This window comes from Simochromis diagramma, unplaced genomic scaffold (assembly GCF_900408965.1).
Source record: "Simochromis diagramma unplaced genomic scaffold, fSimDia1.1 OVJJ01000449.1, whole genome shotgun sequence".
In the NCBI taxonomy this organism is placed as follows: domain Eukaryota; kingdom Metazoa; phylum Chordata; class Actinopteri; order Cichliformes; family Cichlidae; genus Simochromis; species Simochromis diagramma.
In genome coordinates this window covers 2,842,997-2,860,866 of record NW_024387274.1, presented here as the reverse complement: position 1 = coordinate 2,860,866, position 17,870 = coordinate 2,842,997, and the positions used below count along the sequence as shown (strand labels likewise).

Here is a 17,870-nt window from a genome sequence, read left to right as displayed (position 1 = left end):
CAAAAGTTGATGAATAATAAAAAATAAATTACCAGTACTGTCAATTTGAGGCAGTTGTGGTGAAATACATTTGTTAACCAGTGTCTCTCCAAAGCAGCTTTGCTAAACTGTGTTTAGGATATCAAACATCAGCATGTCAGGTCTTTTGGATATTTCCTGCATTTTTCCCCTTTCAGATTAAAAGAAGACACTTTCAAGCTGTTTTTATCAGAATGTGTTTTCATACGGTCTGTAGAGCAGCTTTCATTGTGTAGATGAGGGTTTTTGTGTAATTAACCTGATGGCAGTATTTCGGTGGCGTGCAGTTGGAAGAGGAACACATCAGCAGACAAAAGCCAACCAGCCGACATCCAAGCAGCCCGGCTCGTGTGAAGGAAGACTCACTGGAGCAAAGCTGGTCCCTCAGGACGATCTGTTGCCTGGCTTTAATGGCTCTGCCTGTGCCCATGAAAACGAGATGTTCGTGCTGCTGGCGAGTCACCAATCACTGCAAATGTACAGCGTAGCAAGAAACAATTTTTGGAATATCAACAAATTAAATCCATAGTAAAAAAGAAATTTAATCCCAGTGAAGCTGAATTACAAACACCACCAAGTGTGGTACATTTTTTTTTTAATCTAAAACCCCCCAAATTATTGTCTAAAATATACAGAACACTTTCTAAAATAGATGAATCAATATTCCTTCCTATTGCAAAATGGGAAGCAGATTTATCAATCAGCTTAGACCCAAACCTTTGGTCTCAGATGTGCTTAAAAACCTTTCAATGGATCAGAAATCCCAGTTTGCAATTAATACAATACAAAATATTACATAGAGTGCACTATACTGGTCAAAGGATGTTCAAGATAGGCTTTACATCTTCCAACAACTGCTCATACTGCACAGCAAATACACCGGACAATTACATCCACGCTCTTTGGTTCTGTCCACCAGTTCAGAAGTTTTGGTGTGAGATATATGAAGACTTATCAAAGTGTCTGAAATGTAACATTCCAGCCTCCCCTTTAGTATGCTTGCTGGGCAACTTGGATGATGTCACTACAGAAATAAACACAGCCCACATTGTTTTTACGGCCCTATGCATTGCCAAGAAAACGGTCCTCATTAACTGGAAAAATATAAATAATCTTAATTCTAATCAATATAAAAACCATCTAATAGATCACATTAGTCTCGATACAGCCTCTGCCATCACATTTGATCAAGCCCTCTGGGCTCCTTTGATCGGCTTCATCACCTAGTCGGGGTGGGGGATCATGGTTTGGTCCTGCCTTCGCTATTGTGGTTGATATGGGGGTAGGGACGGCCTTAGGGCGTCTGGGGATTCCCTAGGGACGTTTCCCTAGAGGGACTAACCCAGGGGTTGTGGCCATGACCTGGTTAGGGGCTCTGGGGCTCTTGGATGGTGTTTTCCTTGTGGCTGCGTACAGCGGAGATGGGGGAGGGTCTGTGCTGGCGGACGTTGGTTACTGGCCTGGTAGCCTGGCTGCCCCTGGGAGGGTCCGGGACGGGCGTGGAGGCTTGGGGGTCTGGGGGTGCTCCGCCCCCCGGTCTGGGGTGCTGGCCGGGCCTTGGGGGCTTGGGTCCTGGCTGTTGTGTCGCCGGAGCTGTGGGCAGGTGGGTGCAGAGGGGCTCAGCCCCAGTGCAGGGGACCTCTGGTGCATCGGCCCTACTAGGGGGCTCTCTAACTGGTGGGGAGGTTGTTATATCTTTGCAGGTGGTCTCCTCACTACAGGAGCTCACTCTGCAGGTGGGGGGAGAGATATAGGAGAGGTGGAGAATGAACTCAACCTGGGTGTCTATTGTCTTGTGTAGTTTGGGAGATGATTGGATGATGGGGTGGGTGCAGTTTTCTCTGCGGTGGGGTGGGGCAGTGCTGCTGCTGCGGGCCCCGGTCCGGATGGGCCTGGGCCCCCTTGCCATGGTGGGTTCCAGAGTGTGGGGGTGCCTACTGGGGTCAGCGGGGGAGCTGGCCCCAGGGAGGGGCCGCTTGCCCCTCCCTTTCTTCCCTCCCCATCCTCAGCTGCCTCCCTATTCCCGCTCCACCACACCCACCCACACACGCAGGGCTTGGGGTGCAGGTATGTCACCAGGGTGCAGGGGAGGCACTCCCCCTCTGTCCCCTTCTGGCCGCCTGTGCCTCAATTTTATTCTGCAACCTAGACATCCACATTACTCACACTCTCACATAACACACACATATAGGGCCTTGGGGGTGGGCACGTTTTACAGCATCCAGAGGACGGTCGGTGTACTCCAACCCACCTCTGGTGCTGATGTCCTACCCTCAATTTTAAATGCATTTAGACACTAAGGGTTTCCGGGAGGAGCCGTGCTGCTCTCTGAGAGGAAGCTAGTACCATGCTCTCCTGAGTTTTAAATGCACTTTAGAACAGCACACAGCAACACTACATATGAGCGGGCGTAGGGAGGTTTGGGGTCTTCACTCACCCCGGTTCTGTTAGCCGTCAGGGCTGGGGGGCTGGGAGGAGGTGCTGGCCGTCAGACTGGGGTCTGGGATGCGGGGCCTCCCTGCTACTGCAGATAAGGAGGTGGTCCGCTTGCCTCCACCCCAGAGAGAAGGGTTACATCTCCTGGGTCTAGGTGCGGCTTGCCCCTCTGGGGGCGGGGGTACCTGGACCTGGGATATAGAGTATGTTTGGGGAGTGTGACTGTCTGTGCAGTGTCTATGTGTCTGTCTACACGTTGGGTGAGTGCCGAGTATTTGGTTGTGTATATGGGGGTGGGAATGCACGTCTGTGTCCGCGTGCGCCTGTTCGTCTGTGTCTATATGTCAGGTTGGGTCTTAGACTCAACCTCTCTGGGTACATCTCAGGCCCTCTAAAGTACGGAGGCCTATCTCCCCTCACCACACTCCCTGCCGGTGGCTGATGCCCTCAGACGTTGGTGTGTTGGTGGTTCTTGGTGTCTGGGGCTGGGCGCTCATGTATGTACCGGCTCACTCCTGGTGGCCGATTGGCGGACCCTGGCGCCTGTGGCTCGGCTGGGCCCCTTCCAGGGGGTGGGGTGCCTTCAGGCCTCTGGCCTCTGGGCCTGAAGTTCGGTCCTCTCTGGCACAGCTGGCTGCCAGCAGAGCCCGCTGGCACGCCACTGCAACCCCCTCTGGCCTCTGCTCCGTAGCTGCGGGGTGACCTCTCCTTTGGGGCTCTACTCAGCTCTTCCCAGGAGGGTGGCACGGTTCCCCCCCTTTTGGTGGTCCTCCTCGGGTCCTTGTACTCTGGGGCCTCTGGATATCTGGGGCCTGGATCTCCTCCATACCTGCTTCATACCCTGGGGGACGGGGCTGTGGCTCCCCACACTCCCTAGCAGATCGTTACATGGAGAAACCTTTGGAATGCAAGCATGCTGATCCACACAGGTATGCACACAGGTGTACACACGGGTGTTCACAGACGCGGACTACACCTTTCTTGGCTGCTGCCTCAAAGCACATTGTGCGCTGTCTATCTTGCGTGCTGCACAATATCGTTTATTATTTAGTATCTACTGATATCTACTGCTAGCTAGTTTATTGTGATGGTGCTGTTTTTATTATGTTGCTCTTTGTTGTTTGCTTTCTCTTCTGTTTTTTTTCTCCATACAGGTGATCCAGGTGTTTGTTTTTTTTTCTTTCTTCCCCCCTTCTCATCGTCTCTTCTCCCCTTTGGTTTTCTTTCTCTCCCTCTCTTTCTTTCATTCTTTCTCCCTGTCCTATCCCCCAGTCATGTCTGTCCCGTTTGTAGCAACCGAAAGTAAAATAAATTCATAATTATAATAAAGGTCAATCAAATGGACCAATATGGCAAGGCCATGATGATCCACTTGGTAAAATAAATCCGCTTGGCATCTTTCTTGGCCTTAAGACAACAATTCTGATGGTAAAGATCCAAACGGGACACACAAAAAAAGAAAAATGTACAGTGTTGCACTTGGAAGGCAGCGTGCTTCTCTCAGAAGTCTTTGTAGAGAAAAAGGCTGAGAAATAGAAAGAAGGCAAACATGAGGATAACAATACTATTCTTATTTGAATGATTACTGACACTAAACAGGTCTTACAGCTCCGGTCCTGCTGGTGTGGCTGCTGCGACTGTGCTGGACAAACTCATAGAGACAAACAGTTATTGACTTATTGAAGATGGTTTGCCATCTTCTGTAATGCTCTGATTTCTCACCACCAGCACGTTTCATTTATTCCGTAAATAAAATGCACCGGCAGGTCCACACAAAATGTTTCCACCAACCGTCCCCACACACAGCGTTGAGCCATCTTATGTTTACCTGTTAACAGATCTTTAGAGATTTGACACCACATTTTCAAATGTTTAATATTACAGGTTATTACTCTGATTACACACTAAGTCTGATACCACAGATAGATTAACACAGTTATCCACATATTTCCAAATAACTTTGCTACAGTCTCGGTGGTCACATGCTTCCACATGCATGTAAGTGATGTCAAGAGCACCTTTTCCACTGAGATAAGTAATCTCTTTAACTACATAATGACAAGAATGGATCAACCATAGCTAGCTGAGATAAGCTATGTTTTGACAGGGAACAGAGTGAGGCTGTGTCAGAGGACGTCTCAGTGCAGCTAACTCACTGTGAGGATCCAAAAGACTGTTTGAACATCTCAGTGAGAGCAGTTTGAGATGATCTAACATCCTCTGAACATGATGACTCTTATGAAATGGTCAGCAACAACATCCAGGCAGGCTGTCACGTTTAAATTATGCTCAGTTGGTACCAAGGAGCCCACAGTAGTGAACCACCACCAGCAGCCTGAACCGTGGGTACAAGGCAGGACGGTGCTGTTCACTCCAGCTGTGGATTGACAGATACCTTGTTGTAAATGAGTTACGGCTGCCGTCCAATCAGCTTGAAGCATTCTGGCCTTTCTCAGAGGTCAGAGGGCAACCACCACTCACTAAATGTTTGCTGTTGTTTGGATGATCCTCTGTAAACCCTAAAGATGATTTTGTGGGAAACCTGAAGACCTGGCCTGAGGGGGGGAGTATGACCTGCTCACTGTTACCATCGTCTGCCTGTTCTAAACGTGCTGACATGTGTGGTAAAATTTGTAAATTATGATTATCTGTGTCTGTGTGTTGGCCCTGCGACCTGTCCCGGGTGGACCCCGCCTCTCGCCCTGTGACAGCTGGGATAGGCTCCAGCGCCCCCCGCGACCCTGAAAAGGATCAGTGGACGCGAATGGATGGATGGATATCTGTCAAAAACATAGATAAATTTAACAACCACGATGCAGGTGCTTTGATACGGCGCCGTGTGTTCATCTGCTGAAGGACGAGCCATTAATCAGAGTCATCTCTTCTGTTCACAATGTTGTCATAGCAAAAGGCAACATATTACAGGTGTGTGTGTGTGTGTGTGTGTGTGTTAAAATATGAAGGCTAAATCCACCATAGATTTTTTTCTTTTTTAACAAATGTTTTCAAAATATGGGCGTAATTTAAAAATCGACCCTTTATGCCTGTATTGTTTTAGTTTGTCGTGGTCTACAACAGTTGATGGACTCTTCAGTCTACATCCTTTTTCTTTAGTTTTCCCAGAGTTAGCGTCACAGATGCAAGAGCGCCATCTGGTGGAGCTCAACAGCTCCATGAACACGATTCAGTGCAAACGATAAAGCTGCTGCATCGCTGACAAGCTGGATAGCAGCGGTGCACCTCATCAGTCTGTGGATTCCAGATTGGAGACAACTAATCTTTTTCTTTCCTCCACAGCCTCAACTACACACGATAATATGATGATCAAATGAATGTTTCACTGAAGCTCTGAGATATACTGACTCCTACATCATATCGATAAATGACTGCTGTTCCTTTGTGATGTGTTGTCATCAAACTAATTAAAACTGTTTTGAATGAATAATCACAGTTGATGTTATCAGAGTTTTAAACTGTAGTTACATAGAAAGGACATAACACACACAAGAGTGGAAGCATATACACCACGGGAACGTCCAGAGAGAAGAACAGAAGCAAAAGTCCTGTAGCAACATGGAAGTGTCGAGTACAGAGGGATTCACCAAAATCTGCATCTATAAGGTTATTGGACCATATTCTTGTACTTTGAATGAGCAGAGCAACCTGGGCTCTCATAGCACCTGCAGCAACTTTCTCTTTTTCAATGGAATAATCATAATAATAATAAATCAACTTTTTGATGATGTTCTTTGTCCAGCACCTGTATATTAGAGTCCTCCCTCTGTCGTGTTCGAGGGCTTCGGAGGTTCTGCTGATGGTTTCAGACATCATTTCCAAATAATCGGGGCATCGTGGTTGTTGTAAACCAGGCACGGCTGCAGGATCTGAACCGCCGACTACAGATTATACACAATAGCTTCAGCTTGAGCAGAACTCGCTCCATCCATACATCAGTATTAAAATATCAAATATGTAAGGGACTATTTTCAGTCCTGTCCTGGTGATTTTAGGAATTGTTGAAGGACCAGGACGAACAAGCGTGCTGACAAAAGTTTCTACTTTATTATGATCATAAATGGTCGCCACATTACAAAGTTATGAAAAGTTGGTGATGCTGTTAAAACCAACTCTACAGCTCACAAAGAAGAAACGAGTAAACAGGATAAAATCAGCGTTTAAAGCAGCTGTTCAGAGTTGGTGTCTTTCAGCCCCCGTCTACAACAAGCCCTGTCTCTTCAGATCCTCGTAGGTCTTCTTGTTGACCACGTTTCCACTGGAGTCCTCGTACTCTTCCTGAAAAGCACATCAGCAAAAGCAATTAGCAGCTACACCACAACAAAACACAAATGTCTGCTGAGTGTTGGTACCTCTGTGTCTGGCTGCCACCGCTCTGATGCTTTCTGGGACTTGAGCTTTGCCCACACTGCAGTTGACATAAAACACATAAATACATTAACATCTGAACACGAGCTGCATTCAGAATCTGCTCCAATCAACTCACAAGACACAGCATCCTCGATCTGTGTGACGTTGGCAAAGTGAGCGGTGTTGGGGATTCCCAGGCAGCGCATCCCGTGAGCGTGTCTCCACTCCTTTAAACAAACATGGAAGTTCATCAACCTTTAAACGCCCCCACAGTCACTGCCAACCACGAGAAAACAACAACAGCAACATACTGCAAAGTGCCTCTGGAAGGCCTTGGGTCCTCTGTAAGTGTAGTTTCCACAGATCTCACAGTTGTAGTTGATGTTCAGCCCGTGCAGTTTATAGAGCCAGTATGGAATTGGCTGCAGGGAGTGACAAACACACACGGTTACTGCGGGTGATCAAGTAGACAACAATGAAACATCTTATGTTATTTAAAAATAGCCGTGACATTAAAGTGAGAGCATGTCCTCTGAGGGATCTATCAGCGTCACGTAACAGCAGCGCAGGCTGCGTGTGGATCGACACGACTCGCGTTAACACATGCAGATTTCACACATGCGTGTTATTGAGGCCGTAACGGTTACTCTGTGCAGGTGTGTCTGCAGCTTTACCTTGCCGTCCCAGCCCAGTGGCAGGTTCTTGGGGTTGTAGATGATCTCGTTGTCTTCGTCTTCGCTCTCGCTTTCACTGACCTGCTCTTCCTCCTCCTCCTCACGCTCCTCTCCGGTCCTGGCCTGCTTCCTTTGCACGTTCTCATGAGTGAGCTGCCTTTGCTCCTGTAGCCACATACGCAACATATCAACATGTGGTTTCCTCACGAAGCCGGCTCGAAACACGAGCTCCAACAGCAGCATTAACACATCCAGACTCACCCCAAGGATCTCCACGTATTCGTATACTTGAGCTTCCAGGAAGGCGATTTCCTTGTTCCGCTCTGTGTCTCTGTTGGAGTGACGGTAGGAAAGCATTAAGAACTACATACTGAACCCTTTGATGAGACGTTATGAGGACGTGACATCCGAGGGACAGTTTTACACACTTACTTTTTAGGTCCCTTTGCTTTGGGGTTCTTGGCAAACAGTGAAGGATCCAGTGATTCCAGGGACTTGCCTTTGGTGCTGAAGAGCCTCTGAGCTCTCTCCTCCAGGGTCCTGAACACAGACACATTCAACCATTAACTGCTGGCTACCAGCTGCCAGAACACCGACGTCCTTTTGACTCTGTAACAAGGCCCCAACTAGACTTTTGTACTGTGCTGTTTTAAACATGTCTCAACAAACACACTTGGCAAACACTAAAGACAGTTTCCGTCAGCTGCTTTGTTTTCCAGGTGCACAGCAGGCAAAACGTCCGACTGACCCACAGAGAGATCGGTTCAAACCAGCCGACAGGTGGGGTCAGCAGCTCTCTGCAGCTCTTTGTCATCCTCCTTGTCCACAGAGGTCACCACTCGATGGCTCTGCATATTTAATTTGGGTTTTTTGAACACCGGATGCTCTTTGTGGTCTCAAACAGGGCTCTCACTATACTAAGGACGCGCGGCGTGAGGTTATCTGTAGTTCACAGATGATTCCCTGTCCCCACAGAGCTGGTTTTCCAGTAATATTCTGCTTGGAATATGAAAACAATCAGCCTTTAATGCTGTAGAAAGAGAGGACGTCTGTCAAAGTGAGTTATTACGCTGCTCCTGTCATGTTTCTAGAAGCTTACCCTCCACATTTCAGTCCCAAAGCCATGAGTGCTGACTTCAACCTGTCCAGACCCAAAGAGGCCAACTCCTACAGCAAAGAGGGAAACGGAGAGTAAAACAAATATGAAACCATTATTTATGCAAAACACTTTGACTTCAGTCACATGTCAACGAGGATTGATTTTACCTCCCAAGAGGAGAAAGCAGAGAGGTCCAGATGAGCACCTGCATGTGTCAAAGCACTACTCGTCTCTTTCTACAAATAAACACACGCAAGAAGTCAGAGAAGTTCCCAAAACCTAACCATCATCTCTCACTGGTCCCAGCAGAAGAACTTACAGGCCAGCCTGGAAAGGTCCCATTCTCCCATTTCTTCTCAAACTCTGACAGCACTTTGCCATAAAGGTCGTTCTGGTCGAGCAGCGGCTTGACCCGGTCCGTGTAGTCCTGCAGGTACTCCAGCAGCATCTCTAGATACCTGCACAGCACGAGGCATTTAAACGTGTGCGCTTCTGCATGCAACACTGACGTGTGACTGAGGAAGCAGATTCTTTAGTTATGCTTCCAAGCTGACGTCTTGAATAAGCAGCATGGACTTACTTTTTGTATTCAGCATTTTTCCTGTCCTTGGGAATGTCGAACAGCTGGTCAAATGAAGACAGGTAGGTGATGTACTCCAGCTTCTGTACAGACACAGGGCACAGACAGCAGTCAGACACATCCTGGCTCGGAGGCTTATTCTTTATTAATGAGAATAAACGGCTACTTCAGGATCACAACCTCAGCTCCCTTTAAGTTGATGTACTTCAGGTAGCAGTCGTGCAGATCGAGGTATCGGCCGTATCCCTCCTCATCGGTGAAGTCCACCATATCTGCCATAAACACAAGTCATTCATGCACTTTAAGCCTGGGTATGAAGGTCACAGATGTTACTTACAATAACTGTTAAGTGTAGTTATGTAACTGCAGAGCAGACGTGGGGGAACTCAACACAATAAAGTGTGTTTGGTAACCAAAGGCAACCAGTGCTTTGCCTAAATGAGCCTTTTCATGAATGAAGAAAGAGTGTTGATGCTTTCATGGGGCAGCTAATCCAGCTGTGAGATGGTAACAACACCTACAGCCTGTCTGACACGTTCTCAAACACGAGGCTCTCTGTTAGTGGCGATTCGCAGCAGAACTGATTAGCATAAGCAGATGATCGGTGCTTTGCATGCTTCTTTTCCAGTGAGCTCCGGCATCGATCACATTTCCTAATTTGACCCAAGAACAAAAGTAGCCAGAAAAACGTCTCCCTACAAACGTTACTGCTGCTCAACACTTAAGTTTAACAGTAACTACATTAACTTAACAGGAGCCTGCACCAAACTGTTACATAATAACACCGGCGAGCTTGAGTCAAGCTTTTCAACCAGCTGCTTAAAACCCGGCTTTTCTACCATGTAACGCAGAAGTGAGTCACATCCACTGTGGACCACAACATACGGCCAAACTTCAAAGTGATGCAAGAATTTATGGGCGTCCATGTCTTTATATTGTAAGACCCTACAATGACTACGACTACTAAACCGCCAGGTTTGGTAGTCGTGAGGCCAACTAATAGGTTCAAACCATTTAATAATATCATATTTGTGACGTTTACAAAGTGCTCTTCTGCACTTCAATGCTGCACAAATACTACGAGCTATTGTGCTTTTCCATGACACAGGTCTACTGTGCAGGTCTACGAACAGCCCAGCTTGTTTTCAACTCTATTTAACGTCCTACATTTGATCGATTGTTATCCAGTCAACTAAGCCAAGAACAATAAAAAAGGCTGCTGACAGTCTGCTGCTACATGCTGACCACGTCCTGTTTATCTGGGAGAAAAAGGACACGGTCAGTATTCACATCTGCAAACATCTGATTATTAATCCTAATTTTGACCTTGGACCACGTCCTGATTGTTCCTCAGCTGTTACAAAATGAAATCAAACGTGTTGGTTGCTGTGTGGGTCTGTAAAATTGAAAGTGTATTGGTATAAATGATAAATGTCATTCATTCATTCAGGCTCATTCAGAGGGAGCCTTCACAAACAGGATGGACACCAAACGGCACAAATTTCCTACAATTAGAACTAAAAGAGAAACTGAGTAATCAGCTGCTCTGATCGTCTTAGATCGCTGTGTTTTTATTTCAACTGCAGATTTCAAACAGACGTGTGCAGAAACAATCTAACAACACTGATCTGATTCTCACACTTCAGTAATCGTTCTTCACACAAAGTGTTACTTAATGCAGTGTAGCTACTTTCTATGAGTTTCCTCATTAGATCCCATTTTTGTTGTTGCAACAAATGAAAAAGTCAGGAAGCATTTGCTCCTCTAGCTGCTGTTCTGTGGGATTTGCATGTTGTGCAAACGTGTTCTTGACTCAGGACAAGCACGTGTTGTTTGAACTCACTCTGAGCCTCCTCGCTGGGGTTATCTCTGGCCTTCATCAGCTCCTCGAACTCTGCAGACATGGGGATGGAAATCTGCAGGAAGGACAACAGAAATCAGTTTCAAAGACCTGATGTACGCTTTCAGTTGACATTTTGGAATCAAAAGAATAAATACTTCATTGGGATGCTTTCGGTGGAACTCCTTTATCTGTTTGAGTCGGTTGTAGAACTCTGCAAACTCATTTGGTCCTGAGATGGCTGCAAGTTCGTCTCTCCTCATTCTGTCAGACAAATAATCCAGGAACACGAGAAGAACAAGAGGAAGTCATCAGGACAGCTGGTTTTTCTGAAGCAGCAGTCATGCATTCACCCCTGGACTTTTCAAGAGCCAATGGAGGTGCACGGGAGAGGCATGCTGACCAAGCTCTAAACCATCTTTACTCAGACAGCGGTCTATTACAAAGTGTGTGTACTGTCCTACTGCACTCGTGTGAGAACAGTGTAACTGTGCAGTCTTCACAGAGTGTGAGTCCTTTTGTCCTGTAGCCTGTATAAGCGCTTCTCCTCATATTATCCAGAGTTCATATTCAAAAGCAGCTTAAGTGGAAGATTATCCTGATGGGCCATATTACAGGAAGTCTTGCTTTTGTGTTCAGCCAATCAGGCATCAGACATAAGCTGCCACATGATTTCTGCCTTCTTTTGTTAAGTAAAACTGTTTCTCTAGACAGACCGAATCTTTGAATGATGTAATCATTAGGGGTGCAACGATATTCGTATCGATATTGAACCGTTCGATACAGTGCTTTCGGTTCGGTACGCATATGTATCGAACAATACAACATTTGTAATTTATTTTATCAACTTTCCTTCTGACGATGCTGTCTGTGTGGAGCGCTCAGTGAATCTGCGTTCGACTACTCCGCCTAGGCTGCACTGTCGAGCGCAGATCCACTGAGCGCTCCACACAGACAGCATCGTCAGAAGGAAGAGCGCAGGGCAAGCTAGCGAGACAGAAGTTAAGCTCTCCTTGCAACATGGACCTCCCCCACCCTCATTCAGATCTGGTGTTTGGAATTATTTTGGTCTTCATGTGACGTATGACCCTGAAGGTAAGCGAGTCATAGACTAAAGTAAAACAGTATGTTGGATGTGCCATGCAATGCTCAATTACATGGGTGGGAACTAGTGTGTTAGCGCAGTTAGCTCGTTAACGTGTTGGCCGTCTAGCCCCATGCACGGGGCTATCAGGGGTAGCTCGTTAACGGAGATTTGCCGTGTTGTGGCGTTAACGTCATTTTAACGAGGTTAACCTGAAAGCACTAGTGGGAACACAACGAATATGACTGCACATTTACGCCGACATCATCCTAGTGCAAAGACAAAAACAACAAGCATGCTACTAACTTTAGCCGAGTCATTTAGACAGCTGTTAGCACATGATTCTCCTTATGCTGCTGAGAATATAGCCCAGAAGAAGCGGATAGTATAGCTTTTATTTTGGAAAGAGCCATTTCTCTGTAATAAACTCTCTTTTCCAAAGATGAGTGATTCCTCAATCAGATACAGGGCTTGCAATATCGCTAGCCCGACGTCCTGGGGCTAGCGATTTTTTCAGTCGGGCTACCAAAATCTATCTCTTCCCTGCCCGTCGGGCTATTGTAGGAAGGAAAAATATATGTCAATGCTTTTGCATTCTTTCAGAAATGTAGCTGGGTAATTATGTCATTGGCATCGGTGAGCCACTGTCAATATGTGACATATTGAAGTCGCGTTTGAATTTGCGCTTGTTTTTTGCTTTCACTTTGCAATCGTGCGAACTGTGTATAGAGAGCGACAGCACTGATCTGTGAGTGATGATAATTTGTGCACCAATTCCTCTGACATCGTCTTATTAATTGTTAGCTTACTATGCAAACATGACAAGTGAAATCTCCCGCAGCAAGCTTAAACATGTGAGAGGTTGATCGCGCAGAGAATCGCTGAGCTTATGTGAGTGTGTGTGTAAAAGCAGCAGGAGATATATTTTAGTTCTGCTGAGCCAAATAAGACAAGTCAGGGTGAAGAAGTGACAGCCAAAGAAAAGCTTACCACAAAACGGAGAAGTTATGACAAATCAGACTATAAGGCAAAAAGAAAGTGCAGCTTTATGGTTTCATGGACAAAAGAATTTCTGTGGCTGCGATATGACGAGCTAAATAACCAGGGCTGCACATAAGTGGTCCGCAGGTGCGCATTCGCTGTCAAAATAAAAAACACGCACAAGGGTTAGGGTTAAATTTAAAAACTGTACTTTTGAGTTAAAATATATATTTATAATTTTAATAAATGACAAATTAAAAAGGCATGAACATTTTTTTTGTATCGAAAAAATATCGAACCGTGACACCAAAGTATCGAACCGAACCAAACCGTGAATTTTGTGTATCGTTGCACCCCTAGTAATCATCTACGTGCTGTAACAGCAGTGTGGTGAGCATCGCATTTAACACAATTCAGCCACTGTTGCTGACAGTGAAGCTACACAAATGTCAGTAAACACATCCACCAACTACCTGACTGACAGGATGCAGTATATGAGGCTGACCAGGGCTCTGTCTGAATTGGTGATGTGCAGTACAGCAGCTGTGCTGTCTCCATGTTCACCATGTGCACCTCAGACATCCACCCACAAAAATACTCTGAACATCCTGCAGTGGTTGGATGTATTAGTAATGAGCAGAAGCAGAGGATTCTGTAGCCTTCAGAATGTGAACAAGACCAGAGAGAACGCTCTGTGTTTACGTCTTTGGTGGGATCCATGTATCTGCTCTCATTTTGTGTTTTAGCTGTTTGGTGGGTGTTTAAATAGTTTTGTGAGCTTTAAGCTGAGCGTTTGGCGTTTCCGATAAAATACATTTATATTTAAAAATCGATTCAGGATTTACTGAATCGATATCGCTTTATACAAGCTAAAATCGATTTGAATTGGGAAATCAATTTTTTAAACCCAGGACCTAGTAAAAACAATTTGAGGTGTTATGTGCCTTCATGGAAATATGCCTTTGACACAGTTTGCTACTCCGATTCGTTATCAGACTTCAAATAACCAAAATATCTCCAGAATATTTCCTTGGACCCGTCTTTTCCAACAGTGTCCTCGTCTTGTGAGCCCTGGGCATGTCCTTTCAGGTGTCTTGTTCAGTAATGCTACAGCTCACGTTTTTCTTCACAATTTGGTGTCATTTGGTCTTCTATCCTGCTCACACGCCCAACATACTGCTATGCCCAGCTGTAGTAGTATTATCACCTAGCTGTTTCTGAGTGATTTGCTACTAGATTGGTGAATAAACCCACGTGTGTGTGGACCCCAAGTTAGAGAACAACAACAATGTCACAGTAGAGCAGACGATAGTCTAGCAGATTCACATCATTTCCAGAAGTGGTGAGATTGGAGCTGATGTTAACCATCTCCTGTCATGTGCCACATGTAAGAAACGTTACGTCCCCATCCTGACTGTCACAAGATTTTTCAGGCTTCTCATGTGAATACACCTTTAGTTGGTCTACTTTTCAAGTAACTGCTCAAAAGTTTGTTTCTTTACTTCTGTAACCGCACAAAGGTCCAGCCAACATATCTATATTTGAGTGGAAATGACTGTTCGCTAAGAAAACACTCACCCATCTTTGTCTTCATACAGGTCTCTGAGATTTGCGCTCACTTCCATATACCTCTGCAAGAAGAAGCGCAGACACCTTTTTACCAGCGTTGACCATTAACAGTGAAAAGTTGCTAATTATCAAAAGTGATTCTTTGTCTCCAATGTGCGTCTCTGAAGTCAGGTTTTAACCATTTATATTTTACACCTAGTTTTAATGACCTCTGACGCACTTGGGGGCAGATTTTTGGGGTGTCATTTCGTTGTGACACCGCTTCATTCAGTACATCTGATTACGTTCTTTATCTGACCTCTTTTCCCGTGATTGGTGTAAGAAAATGCATCAAATCTGCTAATAAATTGTGCTTTGCACGTTTACAAAATTGTAACCTGGGTTTTATGAAAGGTTAGTTATTCGTTGAATTGCCAGCAAATACTATTAGCCAGTTGGTGAGAGCAGTTTTAAATGAGTCCAAGCTCTTACTCACATCCAACATCGCTCTTGTTCGATGGTCAGAATTGATTTGTTCACGCAGCTGGAATGAGAGTTGGAAAAAACACACGGACAAATGTTAATTTCAGCGTTTCTGGGATTCACGACCAAGCGTAGCAATGCTAAAGCTAGCCTTAAGTAGCACCACTCACCGTCGACTTCTTGTGTAACATTTCTTTAGTTTTAGCATCCATCAGCCTCTCTTTCTCTTCGTGATAGCGACGCTGTTGTTCTAATATAGTTTCCATTGTCCGCAAAAATGTAGAACGTTTACTGGAGACGAAGTAAGGTTTCTAATGGGGTAGAATACAAATGAACGAAAGCGGCAATACCCGCCGTATCTGGTACGTTTGTTTTCAATGGCGCATGTAGCCGAGCTAACGGCCCGCACTCTATTAGCCGTATGAGAAACATGAGCCCGTGGAAGGGTTCCGCAGTGGTCATGTCCGTCTACAATACTTCTATATTTTTTTTTATCTGAAGCCTTTCGACAGTTAATAATAACATTGGTTCCAGTTTATTTTTAGACATTTACCGTGAAATCCTTTGACACAAATTGTTGAAAGTAATGGTTTCGTTTAGATTTTGACCGTTTTAGCTAGATGAGTTGATGGGCATAACAGCAATTCCTTTCAAGAGGATCCCTGGTGTTTATATTACTGAAATGTAGAAACTGCTTCTGAAAAGTACTCTTTTTCAACGTGACGGGTTGGCACCACACCGTGCACGGTCTGTGCCGCGTGCTCGGTGTTCTCTTTGCACTTCCTTTGTAGTCTACACTACCATCAAAGCCTGCCATAACACACAACGCACCCTCGCGGAGGCGCGCGCACGAAGGCAGTCTGGAGCCGTCAAGCGTCGGATTGGTTAAAGAGAAAAAGACCGGAAGTGTGAACTCTACGTCTTAACATAAAATACGTCCATTCATCCATCTTCTTCGGAGGGCTTTTTTTTTTCAATCAGTTGCTTGATTCAATAAAAAAATAATCTGAACTAGGTTGCATTATAGACGGACATGTTTGTATATTCCTTGTGATTTTTTCGGCAGTTTTCACTGGTATCAAAATAAAATCCAAATTTAAAAATGTAATGGTTTGAAATAACATGTTACACAGTATGATCAGGGAAGATAAAGCAAATAGGCTAACGAGTGCAAAACTATTCTATGAGTATTGCTATTGGGTGAAAGGACATTACAAGCCTCAGGTCTACTCTTGCACACGTGAAAAATTACAGAGATTAAACAGATCGCTAGTGTAATTTTTCAACCTCATTTGGAATAAGTTAAAGTGTATTGCATCATATGAATATTGTTTTTTATAGGCAGTCTTCGGGGGAAATAAGCCACAGGCTTTTATTTTGACAGATCACACCGGAAACCCTGCTCGTCACGGTCGCTAACGTGACAGTCGCGGTTCCACCACATTCTCGAGCAGTCAGTCAAAGCAGCGGACAGTAAAAAGAAGCGGACGAGCAGCGTTGCGGATTTACAGAATAAACAGTGGAGCTCATAACACATACGTCCAGCCAGCTTATAAAGGTGAGCTGCTCGTATTCTTCTGTAATGGAGTCCACTCTATGAAGACAACGAAGATTTATTGGGTTATTTTGTGGGGAAGGGGGGGGGGGTGGTGGTGGTGGGGGGCATCCATTCTGTCTTTTGTGCTGGAGCAGATTTGGCAGCGGTCACTGAGGTCCGCTGCTGTAGAGGAGAGATGTCGAACAAGTGTGTCCTTCAGCTTTATCTTCTTCGGCGCGTATAAAGCTTGCGAGGCTGTCTTGCTGTTAACTCTTCACACAGCCAACAAAACAGGCGATCCGGGCCGCGGGAGCTCGCTGGCCCCTCATCTACAGCTTTGTGAGCTGTTTGATGTGGACTAAAGAGGGTTCCCCCGAACGTGGTCTACAATCTGAGCAGATTTAAACCCGTTTCTCATTAAACGACTGTATGTATACCATACGAGACCTTTAGAGTCATAGGCAGATGCACATTAATTCGGCATATATCCATGCACCTAACTGAACTTAATAAAATGTAAACTATAATAATCGTTGGCCCAGTCGTCACTCAACCGTTAACAGCGAAATAGCCTTGCAAGGAATCCGAGCCAAAAGTGGGAATTCCCTCTTTACAGAGTCGGGTACAGGAAAGGTTCAGCCGGAGAGAAAACCCAAACTCGTAACTGTTTAATGAGCCGTTAGCCTCAGACAAAAGAACAGAATGAATCCACGGGACTGTGAGTGCCCTGCTGGGTGGGATCTATGTGTAGACTCGCTCAGTAATCGGTGACCGGTTGAGTTGTTGTGACAGTTTGGGAAAGAAAACATCCTCCGAAAAGCCCAACACGAACCACCGGTATGTCTCCAACTTTTGGTTTCAGTATGTTTGTCCTCACCTGACAACTGGAAACACGCAGATGTCTACAGAGATGTTAGCAGCTTACCCTGAGGTCTGAAACGATGTCCTTCTGTGTCACTCTAACCCCACCAAAAACTGAAGTGAGGTATCAGCTCTCCACCACAGTTAACTGCAGTCTTCATGCTGCAGCTGTTTGTCAGATGTCAAAGGTGGAGTGAGCTAACCAAAGCCACTGTCATGTACACCGCCCATCTGTCCTTACTGACTGTGATTCTATATTCATGTGAGCAGCAAAAATGCCCTCACAGCCATTCGTCTGTGTCATGCATTTTTCATTGCACACCAGGGAATGTAAATAGAGGCATTCACCTTGAGCTCCTCTCTC

The 17,870-nt window shown here is 45.5% G+C and overlaps 2 protein-coding genes across 3 annotated transcripts in view; one reads left to right on the top strand and one right to left on the bottom strand.

Moving 5' to 3' along the window:
* Window positions 1-6,494: 6,494 nt before the first annotated feature.
* Window positions 6,495-17,738, bottom strand: sf3a3 (splicing factor 3a, subunit 3). 2 transcript variants are annotated; one of them, XM_040002720.1, is made up of 17 exons: window positions 17,571-17,738; window positions 15,122-15,169; window positions 14,656-14,708; window positions 11,171-11,276; window positions 11,016-11,088; window positions 9,353-9,444; window positions 9,173-9,255; window positions 8,912-9,050; window positions 8,760-8,828; window positions 8,593-8,660; window positions 7,926-8,033; window positions 7,755-7,824; window positions 7,494-7,658; window positions 7,131-7,241; window positions 6,956-7,046; window positions 6,822-6,877; window positions 6,495-6,747 (listed from the first exon to the last, which is right to left on the bottom strand). In XM_040002720.1, the coding sequence occupies exons 2-17, from the start codon at window positions 15,128-15,130 to the stop codon at window positions 6,670-6,672; spliced, it is 1,371 nt and encodes a 456-aa protein (XP_039858654.1). In that variant the 5' UTR covers window positions 15,131-15,169; window positions 17,571-17,738; the 3' UTR covers window positions 6,495-6,669. The 2 variants fall into 2 exon arrangements, with proteins under 2 accessions (XP_039858654.1, XP_039858653.1); XM_040002719.1 differs by lacking the exon at window positions 17,571-17,738 and adding an exon at window positions 15,279-15,532.
* Window positions 16,534-17,870, top strand: part of LOC120715634 (ubiquitin-conjugating enzyme E2 E2-like) — a 66,357-nt gene continuing 65,020 nt past the window's right edge. Inside the window, exon 1 of the mRNA XM_040002726.1 lies at window positions 16,534-16,666. The gene's annotated coding sequence lies outside the window, so the exon portion shown is untranslated. The remainder of the gene's footprint in view (window positions 16,667-17,870) is intronic.